Raw genomic sequence first — 13188 nt, forward strand, 5'->3', positions numbered from 1 at the left:
AATAGCCGTTACTCGCTCTGATACGATTGGTAAGAATTAACAAAGTAATCAGAGTAATCAAAGCAATCAAAGTAATCAAAGTAGATACAATAGTCGTTACTCGCTCTGATACGATTGGTACGAAGTAATCAGAGTAATCAAAGTAACGATTTGCCTCTCTGTATAGTAATCGTTACTTTCGGTATTCGTAAATAACGAGTACTTTGTAACGAATAGATACTTTTTCAACATCTCTACTAATCACTAGTACTCCGTTAATTGACATGCTTTTATTCACGCCTTCTAGTGCTTCTTTATAGTGTAAGAGCTAGAGCCGAAACATCATCGTCATAAGTAATATGGAGTTTGGCATGTGAAACGTGTCTATTGTATATTGATAATTATGACTCCTTTCAGACTGACACCTCAGTGGATACAGGAAGTAGCAATAAGGGATGAAAGGGGAAAGTTAGTGTAGTCTTTAAAGGTTTTCACCTCCTATTTTGTTAAACCTCCATCGATTTGCATGAAAATTGGTGACTAGTTAGAGCATTAGAGCATACTCCAAGAAATAAAAATGATTTGGTGCCAATTTGCACTTTTACCCTGGGGAGTGGATACCACCCCTTCTCGGAGGTGAAAACTATTTTATTAAAAATAACCCCACAAATCGATAGAGGGAAAAATTATAAGTAAAATTTGTATATCATGTTATTAATATAAATCCATACTTTTTGAGTTATTAAAGATCAAAGATTTGTCCGTTTAAGAGCACATGCGTGAAGTTACGGACGATAAAAAGAGCATATTAATTAATTGAATGTTACTAAAATATTATTTTTATATCATTTCGATATTATAAATTTAGCAAAAGTGTATTCGAATATGTCAAATGTACCCATTATTGGACACCCCCATTTTCTGGACAGATTCAGTTTATATTGATAGAAAAATTTCAATTAAATATCGAAATAATATAAAAATATTTTACTAACATACCTACAATTAATTAATATATTCTTTTTATCATCCGTAACTTCACGCATATGCTCTTAAATAGACAAATCTTTGATCTTTAATAACTCAAAAAGTATTGATTTATTTTAATAACATGATATAACAAATTTTACTTAAAATTTGTCCCTCTATCGATTTGTGGGGTTATTTTTAATAAAGTTGTTTTCACCCGCGGGAAGGGGTGGTATTCACAACCAGGGTAAAAGTGCAAGTTGGCACCAAATCAGTTTTATTTCTTGAGGTATGCTCTAACTAATCACCAATTTTCATGCAAATCGATGGAGGTTTAGCAAAATAGGAGGTGAAAACCTTTAATGACTGCACGAATTTTCTGCTTTCATCCCTTATTGCTACTTCCTGTATCCACTGATGTGTCAGCATGAAAGGGGTCATAATTGTCAATATACAATGGACACATTTCACAGGAAAAACTCCATATTACTTATGACGATGATTTTTCGGCTCTAGCTCTCCGTCTATTAAACATCTCTTCTGGGCACATATTAAAAAGTAAAGGGGACAGTACACATCATTGTCGTACTCCTTGTCTTAATCTCTTTATATTTTTATTGGTCTACTCGTATTATGGCTTTCTGATATCGGTATAGAATGGCAATGATTCTCACATCCTGATGCTATTGCTGTATTCCATAATCAAAGTCAACTAGACATATGATTACGTTATAAATGACGTTTCCACACAGTTCAATGCGTGTTTGTATAGTAAACAATGATTCTTTAGTGCCAAAGCCGAATTTCCAGTTGATTTTCTGTCATTTTATCATCTAGTTTTTGGTAGACACGTTCATGTACCTATCACTCGCAAGATGAATTTTAAAACATGATTCATCAAGGTGATCGTTCTATGTTCTTCACATTTCATTGCAATGTATTTTTGGGATAGAGGATGTATGTAATATAATGAAAAATATAGGATAAAACACAAATAAAAAAATTAAGAGTAATCAAGCAAAGAAAACGTGTAATATAATAAATTGTAATGAATGAATGAAAGTAGAATAAGTGCGTAAAAATTGAGTAAAAAAAGTAACATGTTTTCAGTTTTCAAAAACTAATGAAAACCCATAATACAAAATTATTAGTGAAACTTGACACCTTTGTGATACAGCATTTTCAGGACTCTTTACCTTACTATTGGCTTTCTTATACCGGCAGTTATACAAAAGCAAAACATCTTACCTTTTCCGTATAAAATAGGTACATGGTCGGTGGCTAAACGAGTGGCGGTTTTGATGCCAACTAGAAGAGGAGAACCTCTTCTTGTAGCCACGCATTCTCCGGGAAAGAACTTTGATTTGAAACAAAGAGCGAAAGCGCCTTCCTGAAAGTACCAAATAAAGCTGATTAAATTTAAGATTCTACAATAAGAGGTTTATATTCTAATCTTATAAAAGCCTAGGAAGACATGTCAAGCTTAAATGCTGTTTGTCCGGGACACTAACTCCCGGATAATTTTATTATTTATAGTTTAATAGTATATTACGCAACGAGCACTTAATGATGGCCATTATGAAGCGAGTATGAGGTTTACGAAACGAGCCGCCTAGCGGCGAGTAGAGTACGAGCGTATAGAGTACGAGCTTCATAATGACAATTAAATGCAAGTTGTATACACGATTTGTTCTATGATCATTTACAACAAAAAATATATTCAAATTTATTAATTTTGTACCGCAAACAAATTAAAAGCGTGGTGGACAGATTGAGTAACATTCAAACAGTCAAACACATAAACCACATTGAATTGAATATTCTTAAAACTCTGTTTGAAATTATACAATTAGGAGTAAATGTAACAATTGCTTGGATTAAGGGTCATTCGGGAATAAAAGGCAATGAAATAGTTGACAATTTTGCTAAATCAGCTTATGTGATCGGAGAAAAAATAAACAAAAATTTAATTCCAGCTTCAGATATTGATACTTTTAGCAGACAAAAACTTAAAAATAATTGGCAATTGCATTACAGAGAATGTAATACTGGCTCAAATTTTGCTCATTGTAACCCTAGGATATTCTCAAAAAGATGGTTTTACACAGAATATAACAGACATTTTATAAAGACCATTAATCGGTTGAGAGCCAATCATGCTCTTACGCCATCTTACATGCATAGAATCGGCTTGGCAGATACTCCCAATTGTACTTGTGGCAAAATCGGAGATCTAACACATGTCATATTAGAATGTCATTTAAACATAAATAACATAAACGACCTTTATAAGGAATTAAAAGATTTAAAATGTTTTCTCCCAATAAACCTAAATACTTTAATATTTACAAATGATATGGAAATTCTTCATCTCATTTATAAACATGTTAAATTATGTAAATACAAGTTGTAAACGTAATATGTAATAAATAGGCATAATTTGTTAATGTGGTTTGAAAAAATTAAAAAAAAATAATATTAAAAAAAAACAAAATAAAATAATAACAAAAAAAATAATAAACAAAAAAAAAAAAAGAAAAAAAAGGAACAAAAATAAAAAAGAATAGAAAAAAAAAGAAGTAAAAAAAAGTGTTTCGCACAAATTAAAATATATATTATGCTAATATAAAATATATATTAGCGCCAGATGGCGCTAGCCACCTATTATCATCCATTTGGTTGCGATGTGTGGGAGAACCTCTCGATGCAATTTAGTTGGATTATGGAGAACAGTGCCTACGTTTCTTCTGATGAAGCTCCAATAAGAGCAGAAAATCGCGGTTAAAGGAACTGGACTGCACTCCGTATTCTAATTAAAGAGTAAGATTGGTTTGCCTTCGCATCGCAACCGAATAAAAATGGTACACATTTTTATTTTATTTTCGTATTACTCCGTAGAGTAACCAGGTGCATCTTTCAGTTGGAATTTTGCCGGCTGCAGACGGGGGATGTGAATTGCAAAGTGTAGAATTCCTTCCCTCTCGTCTTCACTGCAGCATCCATATGACTTGCAAATTATAGAAGTCTTGGAGGTGTTACCATGAAAATGTACCAATAAGTTTTCAATTTAAAAATCTTTTAGTGATTTTTAATATTTTTCAATATTATTAATTTACTATTAGGATTGAAAACTTGCTTCGTCTTTCAATTGCCAGATGGCGCTAGCCACCTATTATCATCCATTTGGTTGCGATGTGTGGGAGAACCTCTCGATGCAATTTAGTTGGATTATGGAGAACAGTGCCTACGTTTCTTCTGATGAAGCTCCAATAAGAGCAGAAAATCGCGGTTAAAGGAACTGGACTGCACTCCGTATTCTAATTAAAGAGTAAGATTGGTTTGCCTTCGCATCGCAACCGAATAAAAATGGTACACATTTTTATTTTATTTTAAAATATATATATAAAAAAAAACACAGTAAAATAATAAAAAAAAACAAAATAAAAAAAAGCTACACAATGTACCAATGTGTCTATAAAAATAAAATTGTAGAATGTACTTATGTTATAAGAAATTTATGACTATGAATCTGCAATCAATCAGAAACAAGTCTGGCTAATTGGCTCTGCCAAAGCCATTTTTCAAAAAAAAAAGTAGTTTGTCAGTTTGACAGTTTGTTTACATATTGAGAACTGTCAAAGCGTATGTATTTGACTCGCCATTGGTCACTGCGCGTGCGCCACCTTTATCGCGAATGGCATATCGCTATTCTATTGGTTAAAAATCTGTATCATAATGAAGTTCATTATGATACAGGTAGTGAAATCATAATTGATATATAGGACTTTTCATCGATTGTCATTTGTTTCGAGCTTCTGTCATGTGCATGTGTCACATAATATTAATATATCTACGTCATACGTCTCTAGTTTGTATCAATGGTATATACCAATAACGTATGACGTACATATATTAATATTATGTGACACATGACAGCTCGAAACAAATGACTGTGAATGAAAAGCTCTATTATAGTGGGAGAATAGAAAAACAAATTATATACGTACGTTATATTAAAATTATATTTATCGCCAACCGTCACTAAAGTCATTCATTATTGTACTCATTTGACGCCATTTGCGGCAGTAAAGTAGCACTTTATTGTACTGAAAGATGAATTTTACTTTACCTGCCGCGATTAATCAAATTAACCGAGATTGAATATAAGTGGTCGATTGCAGTAATCCAATGGGGAGTATTTGAGTGAACTTAAAATTTATTTACTTTAATTATTAAAAATATTGTACACAATTTGCGATATTATCAATTAAAATGTCAAAAAGTGAAATTCTGTAGTATTTTGTAATTATATTCATATAAAATAAATTAAAACTTTACCGATTTAGTAATTATTCAATACTGATAACTAGGGAGCGGATTTTATGCTAAATGCATATTGCATGCATATTTCGCATATTTGGGAACTTTACTAAATTTTGCATATTTCTAAAGAACTATGCATATTTTGTGCCTATTTAAAATCATTTAAGTCCAAAAAATTTTTTTTTTGGACACAAAATTTTAAATTTTTTAATTCGACACAAAATATTTCCCTGCACAGGCTGTCGTATCTATTAATTCGAGATCTACCTGAAGAGAGACGGCTCATTCACTGCCTTTTCATTTTTTTCTTAAGAAAATACCCGATCTTTACACAAAGTACTTATAATGCTGATTGTAGGATGTTAAAATGATGAAGGACGGTTTACCGGGAAATCCGAATTTTATTTACTTTTATTATATTTAGTACAATTTGTATCCCAATTTACTAGGTAGGTACCTATAATTCTGGTGATTCTTTTAAATCCCCTATTGTTAAGAGAATTTACACCTTTAACCATAGGTTTACGATTTTCTAACGAAAATTGAAATATTCATGCTTTAGATCAGATCCCGTCTTTAAAACTTTGGAGGAAATATGCGAAATTTTTAAAGGAAATTTTGAAATTGATTTTGGTGCAGAATTTTCGGCTTTAATAAGTTATTTTAAATACGCCCGAATTACTTCTGTTGATGTTAAAAGGAGTTTTTCAAGTTATAAAAATATTTTATCTGATCAAAGAAAATGTTTGCTCGTAAAAAATTTGGAAAAACACATTGTAGTGAATTATAATCGAAGATAATATATATTGTTTTATTTTAAATAGGTAACTATTGGTATCAGTTTTTGTAAAAAATGTGAATAAATTGCTTATATAAAAAATAATGATTTTATTTGAAGGATAATAAATAAGATTGCCGCCCACCTCCTATAAAGGAACCCCCCAGGAATAGAATAGAACAGAAAATTTGTGGTTTCTCCAAATGCGCATTTTTTGAATTTTTGTGCATATCTTGCGCATATTTCTTAATTTTTTACTGCATATATATGCGCATATTTCATCAAAATTGATCGCATATAAATCCGCTCCCTACTGATAACTATCGATTAAAAATCAAAAGCAGCCATCTTGCAAAAGTTATCTGTCATCACTGTCATGAAATTATTATGACGTCTAAAATTTAAAAAGTTCTTAAATTATAAATTGCAAGTAAGTGTTAAAACCAATATCCAATTATTGCAGAAAGTAAAATTGTAGATATTATATTTTGGCATTGTCATACTGTCAAACTTTCAGTACATACTTCATTCTTCAGTTTTTCATTCGGGGATTATTAAAATTAAATATGATTAATTTTATGAAATAATGAATATAAACAAATTAAAAAAAGTTTGCAGTGTTATAATGAGATTTTAAAGAAGTTAAATGAACGACAGATTTTTATTCAATTTTTTTTATAAATTTTATATTATTTTTAAATAATTACACAGCCCAAACTCTTACGTAGTCAACTTTAAGGTGCGAATCATCGGAATTCAAATTCCAAGTTGGATTCCAATCAAATTATGTCGGCGATAAAATTTTGTATGCACCACGTCAGTAAAGAACTCGTCTGTTACTCGGCTCGCTCGCTACGCTCGCTCTTCTCGTAATATCAGACTCGTTCGATAAAGAGTCACTTTACTGACTTGGTACATAAATAACTATTTTAAAAATGTATAAACATTCTCAATTTCTTTGCAACACGAAAATGAAAATGCAGCAGCTGCATAATACTCTGGTTAACGATCTGGTTAACTTCGATTGATAACTTACGTTATTTAACTATTTTAAAATTGAATAAAGGAATTTTTATTTATAATTTAGATTTTAAACAAATTATGTTATATTAATATTTAGTTTGACTTTGACGGTTCTGTCAAAAGTAAACAACGTATGCTTTGTTGATACGTTAGCAGGTGGCGCTAGGAGCAAACATAATAATTTATTGAATTATTTTAAATTATTAATAAAATATTAATAAAATATAAATATCATATGATGATAAATTGAAATATTATGTAGAATAAATAAGACGTTTAAAATAGAATTTGAGAATAGTTTGAAAGGAATTTATTAAGGACTAACGTTAAAAGGTTAGTAGAAATATATTGATTTTATAATTACAAATGAAATGTTTACATTTGTATAACGGACTCACCTTGAACGGGAGTAAATTGACTCTTCCGTCTATTTTACGTGTCTTTTTACGTTGACGATTAAAATATCCTTATTCGAAATATTTACTACTTCATTAGTAATTAAATTTTTGATTACCTACATATATCATTATATATAAGTGAAACATGGACGACGAGCAAATCCGAGTAAGTCATGCTGAAAGTGTGGGAAAGGAAAGTCCTCAGGAAAATATTTGAAGGAAAGATATGAAATGGAATGTGCATAAAAAGACCAAATGTAGAACTGGAGAAGATGTATTGAGAACCGAATATAGTAGGAATCATAAAATTACAACGACTGAGATGGTTGGGACATATACAAAGGATGCAAAACACGAGACTTCCTAAAAGAATACTAACGGGAGGAATAGAAGGAAAAAAGAAGACAGGTAGACCGAAAACCAGATGGAAGAAAGATGTTTGAAAGAGACATAGAAGAACTTAATATCACAAATTGAAAAAATAAAGCAGCAAGCAGAAAAGAATAGTAAACCAAGCCATGGTTAATATTTACTTGGTTCACATGCAAGATGATTATTATTTTAATAATTTAATTTTTAATTCTTTTGAAAGTTTCTTGATTCTAAAATTGTGTCAGTTGTGTTGAATGGAGTGACTGTAGATGGCAATTGATTGGATCCTCCGTCGATAACAGGAAAGTGGAGACGAAGGCATAACCAGGAACTCCAAGCACTCTATACAGATGAAAACATAGTACGATAATCAAGGCAAATGGTATAAGATGGCCAGAATATATACCGAGAGCGAATGATCAAAGACTACTAATAGGCTATTGATTATGTATTTTAGAAAGGTAAATTGCCTTTACAATGGTCTATTGCAGAAGGCTGTACGACTATTTTTAAGCCAGATGTGGTTGTTCAAAGTTTTATACTTTAATGATTTTTGATATATTTTAAGATTATTTTTAATTTTTCATAATAACTTTTTTTATTGTATATTTTAGGTATATGCATTGTACAATAAAAAAAGCTTATAATGTTTACTTTAAAATGGTGTATTGTAAAAAATTCTAGGACTATTTAAAACAAAATATGCTTTTTCAAAATGTGATATACACATGCGATAGGTCCCACTAAGTTGGAACCATATGGAAAACTTTTTTATTATTAACTTTATGAAAAAAAAAATTCTTTACAAAATGCTCTGCATAGTCTAAAACCTAAGATGCAATCATCAGATATAAAATTTTATCAATAGTGTACGAGGTATGTTAAAAAATACGAATTTCTCTCAAGAGTAAAGTACCTTTATATTCCACAATATCGAAAAGTGTTATTAAGGCTATGGGTACAAAATTCGCAAATATTTTACGGCTATCCCTACCTTTTCTGTCTTTATATGGCAAATTACGTGTAGTAAAATTCACACTGGTATGGATATGTACAAATTACTAGAATGTCATTCTACTTGACAATGTCATAACTAGCTTAAAGAGATGGCTTTTGAATGTTCTTGGATAATTGTTATTTTTTGTATAATTGGAAATTATTAATTCAGTTAATAAATGTGATAATTTTTTCACTAGCTATGTATTCAGTGATTGTAATAATTTATATGTACCTACAACAAAAACTAATACTCAATCAAGAAAAGAGGAAAAGTGTTAAAGTGACTTTTTAATAATATATTGTTACCTACTATGGAACGCTTACAATTTTGAATATCTTTAACAACAAAATACTTGGATCACAGACTATATCTTGATTTATTCTCTGCTTCTATCTTCCATAAATAATACACGATAAATAACTTTTTATAAAGTTCACCTCTTAAATCAATTATTTATCAAATCAATTATTTATCAATATTATTTAATCAACAACTAAAAATATTTCCGATTCATGTCAAATAATTATTTAAAATTGTCACTGATTGTCAGTGTCTGACTGACAATATTCTATTCGACTAAGATAGATTTGGAAAATAATAAGTGCGTTGTATGACAAAGATAGATTTGGAAAATATTACCACGGACATTGTGTTCATTTTTTTCAAATCCTGAAAAAACCACTAAATATTTTTGAAAAATCTAAACGCAGAATGAAAGACTAAATTATTACCGAGGGCCGAAAGTCCCTCACAATAAATAAAAAGTTTATTTTGAATGAGATATTTGAAATTAAAAATAACACTAAATTTTCTCTTAGTTTTTCACCCCTGTAACTTATTAAAATAAACATTATAGCTAAATTATTACCGAGGGCCGAAAGTCCCTTACAATAAATAAAAAGTTTATTTTGAATGAGATATTTGAAATTAAAAATAACACTAAATTTTCTCTAGTTTTTCACCCCTGTAACTTATTAAAATAAACATTATAGAAGTTCTCAGGGACTTTCGACCCTCGCTAATAACGTAATCTTTCATTCTGCGTTTAAATTTTTTCAAAATACTTATTAGTTTTCTCAAGATTCGAATAGCATTGCAGCCGAAAAAACGTACCGATCCTCTTAAGAAAAGTTATTTGGAATTAAAAAGTATGTTATAATATGTACCTAATTATTATATTCTTCTAATTGAAAAAAAAAAAATTTCAAAATTTTTCTCAAATTACGGATACCCTTGGATAATCCTACGGATATCGTGTTTAAAAATAGTCCTAGACTTTTTTGCAATACACCATTTTAAAGTAAAGAAAATAAGCTTTTTTTTATTCCACAATGTAAATGTACAAGAAAAAAAGTCATCATGAGAAATTTCAAAAATAATCATGAAACTCTTCATGAGAATCATGAGAAATCATTTCGGAAACTCTACATCCTAGAGACTTTTGCCAAACTTCATTTTAAAGAGGAAGGATGGAAGTTATTTTCCACTGAAGCAATGCCTATACCTATATCCCTGTGGAAAAAAGTTATGGGGCAAAAAACAAAATTGCTTTCTTTCGTGTTTCTTTCTTGCTTTTCTTTTGAATATATTTTTGTAACAAAAAAATATTTTTGACTTTACAATGTAATATTTCGATAGTAAATTTAACCTGGAACAATTTTTCTGTAGACTTGTTTGTACGAAAAGTGCATAGAACTCACCCCAATGCACCCTGTGTCTAGGGACTAATTCACCCCTTTCCCAAAAACGCACCCATTTAAATGGTAGCACTCCGCGGTTTTTTTCAAATTTAGATGTCCATTGACCATATGAGACAATAAAATTCTGTTAATGTTGTAGTTCCTTTTATCTCTCTTATTTTGAACATAATCAATAGCCTATAAATACAACCTTCTGGGAAATGCCCGTTGGCAGAAGGTCAGTTGATTGCCCAAGAAAAAGATGGAAGAATGCAGACAACGAGTCATCCATGTAAGATCAACATTGGGGGGTGCAACAATTGGAGATTACTAGTGGAGAATAATAGTAAAAGCGGTCAAGAGACTCTTCTAGAGTTCTAGATCCAAGAGAGAACAAGAAGTATATCTGATGTGGCGATTTAATAACCACCTCAATAGGGAACTTACATATATTTTTAAATATTAAAATAATATTAAAAAATATAAGGTAACATGATCTTAAAACGCATGTATGCAAAAAAATCAAATATTTTTAACTTATACGCTTATTACGCAGGTTTGAAAATGCTATAAAATTCAAATTTCTTCAGAGACGCGTAAACGGGTCTGACGTCACGACCCACTGTCTACCTGCCATCGACAACAAAACCGCTAGGATATTTCGAAAATATTATTTACAAAAATTCATTCACATTCACTTAAAACTTTTACGTAGAAGTCGATTGTATAAATAAAAGTTCAAAAGAAATAAAGGTTGTTTTGGGGGTTGTATTAACTCCATTTAATCGTATTTAATTGGAAATTCCAAGGTATTATTTGTGTTCTTGTAGGTATAGTTCATAATCAGTTTATTAATTTCAAACTGAAATTGATCAGGTGTTGAAATAGATATTGTAAATAGGTGTTGAAATAGATATTGTATTGTTTATTTTTAAGCTTTTTTTTTCTTCTTTGTTATGAATCTAAAATATTTATAAATGATAGGTTTTAGTTTTGTTTATTACAAAATATTACGACTGAAATATATGTATTCGGAAATTTAATTATAATAAGGGACAAACGTTTTGGATTGAAAAAGTTGTGTTGGTAGAAAATCGAGACCGAGAGCCAAAATCTAATCTATCAACCAAATAACCAATGCAAAAGTACAGTAGTTGCAAATGTTTCTATTTAAAAAAATAAGTGTTTTTTTGCGTAGCAGATACATACTTTGAAAGTAATTTAAAATTTACTTATAAATATTTGGATAGAATATGACGCATGTCTTATTGACAGTTTGATTAGTATAGCACAAGACTTTTGAACTGTAAATATTTTCCCCCATCTATTTGGTTCTGCTAATTATTAAAAATAAATGGAATAAAACTTTGATAAAATAAAGTTTTATCCATAAAATATTTTTATTTCTTTATGTGAGAATGAAATTCAAATTTGAAACTAAATTTATGCCTATTCATATACTTTATTAAAACATCCTTTCTTGTTATACGTAATTTTTTAGTAGTATCTACAGTTGAGTCCGCGAGTCTTTACCCGTGCGTCATTAATACCTGGCGAGATAAAACACATACTTTTTATCTAGCATCATTCTCTTCCACGCATGAAACTCATGACAAACCAGCTGCCGTTTGTTATTAATTAAAAACACATGTTATTTTTATGAACCATCTAGACTAAGTGCATTGAAAAGAGATAGGTACAAAAAAAGACGATTCGGTATGTTTTCATATTTTAAGCACAATTTGTTGGACGTTTCTGCTTTGTTTACATTTGTGGCTGTCAGTCAGTTGAATTTTTTGCGGTTTTTGTCGAATTTTTGCGTTTTGAAGTTTCTTTATATTACACCAACAGTTGTTTTCACAACTAATTTTATATTGGGCTCTGAAATTTTAAGGTAAATAATTATATTTTGGCAATTAATATTTAAAAGATACAAAGCTAACGTCATTCACACAGTAAAGAAATGATTGTGTTTAAATTTCCGTCAAAGTGAATAAAATAACAAAAATATAATATGTTATTGAATTTTTTTATAAATTGTTTATTTATTTATTAATCAATAATAATAAAATAATTTATTAAGCTACTTCAAATGTAGCTGTAATTCTGCACAAAAATTTTGAAGCAAAACTTACATTTGACATTCTATATATTTGATAACGTCAAATTTTATAATAAAACCCGTAATCGGAACAGTAGCCACTTTCTGTCAGTTGTTGTTGCGTGAAATAGATTTCCGACTTATTTCGTATGCTTTAAATGATGACGCACGGGTAAAGACTCGCGGACTCAACTGTATGTATGTACTTACATAACTTTATAATGTAATTTGGCATTTGAGATACATAAATTGTAAAATAAAAATGTATTTCCGTAAACTAAAAACAATATTATAAATAAATGATCTTTAAAATTTCAAATATTGTCTTCAGAGTGCACGTCTAGCACTAGCCAAACGAGAGCAATAGCAAACATCATGGTTGGTGACGTCAGACTCCAGCCCGCGCTTTTGAAGTTGTTTGAAATGGTAAATTTGGGAGCGCAACTATTTTATCTAGCATCATTCTCTTCCACGCATGAAACTCATGACAAACCAGCTGCCGTTTGTTATTAATTAAAAACACATGTTATTTTTATGAACCATCTAGACTAAGTGCATTGAAAAGA

At 30.1% G+C, this 13188-nt stretch overlaps 1 protein-coding gene across 6 annotated transcripts in view; it reads right to left on the reverse strand.

Annotated features, from left to right (window-relative positions):
* The window catches only part of LOC114344106 (glutamine--fructose-6-phosphate aminotransferase [isomerizing] 2), a 165525-nt gene that overhangs the window by 62217 nt on the left and 90120 nt on the right, over positions 1-13188 (reverse strand). For all 6 annotated transcript variants that reach the window (XR_007699160.1, XM_050655390.1, XM_050655386.1 and 3 more), the window contains exon 5: positions 2197-2338. Coding sequence is in view for 5 of the 6 variants with exons in the window: in XM_050655390.1 (XP_050511347.1) it covers positions 2197-2338 (142 nt within the window). In the remaining variant the exon portion in view is untranslated. The remainder of the gene's footprint in view (positions 1-2196; positions 2339-13188) is intronic.

Source organism: Diabrotica virgifera, chromosome 7 (assembly GCF_917563875.1).
Source record: "Diabrotica virgifera virgifera chromosome 7, PGI_DIABVI_V3a".
Taxonomy (NCBI): Eukaryota; Metazoa; Arthropoda; class Insecta; order Coleoptera; family Chrysomelidae; genus Diabrotica; species Diabrotica virgifera.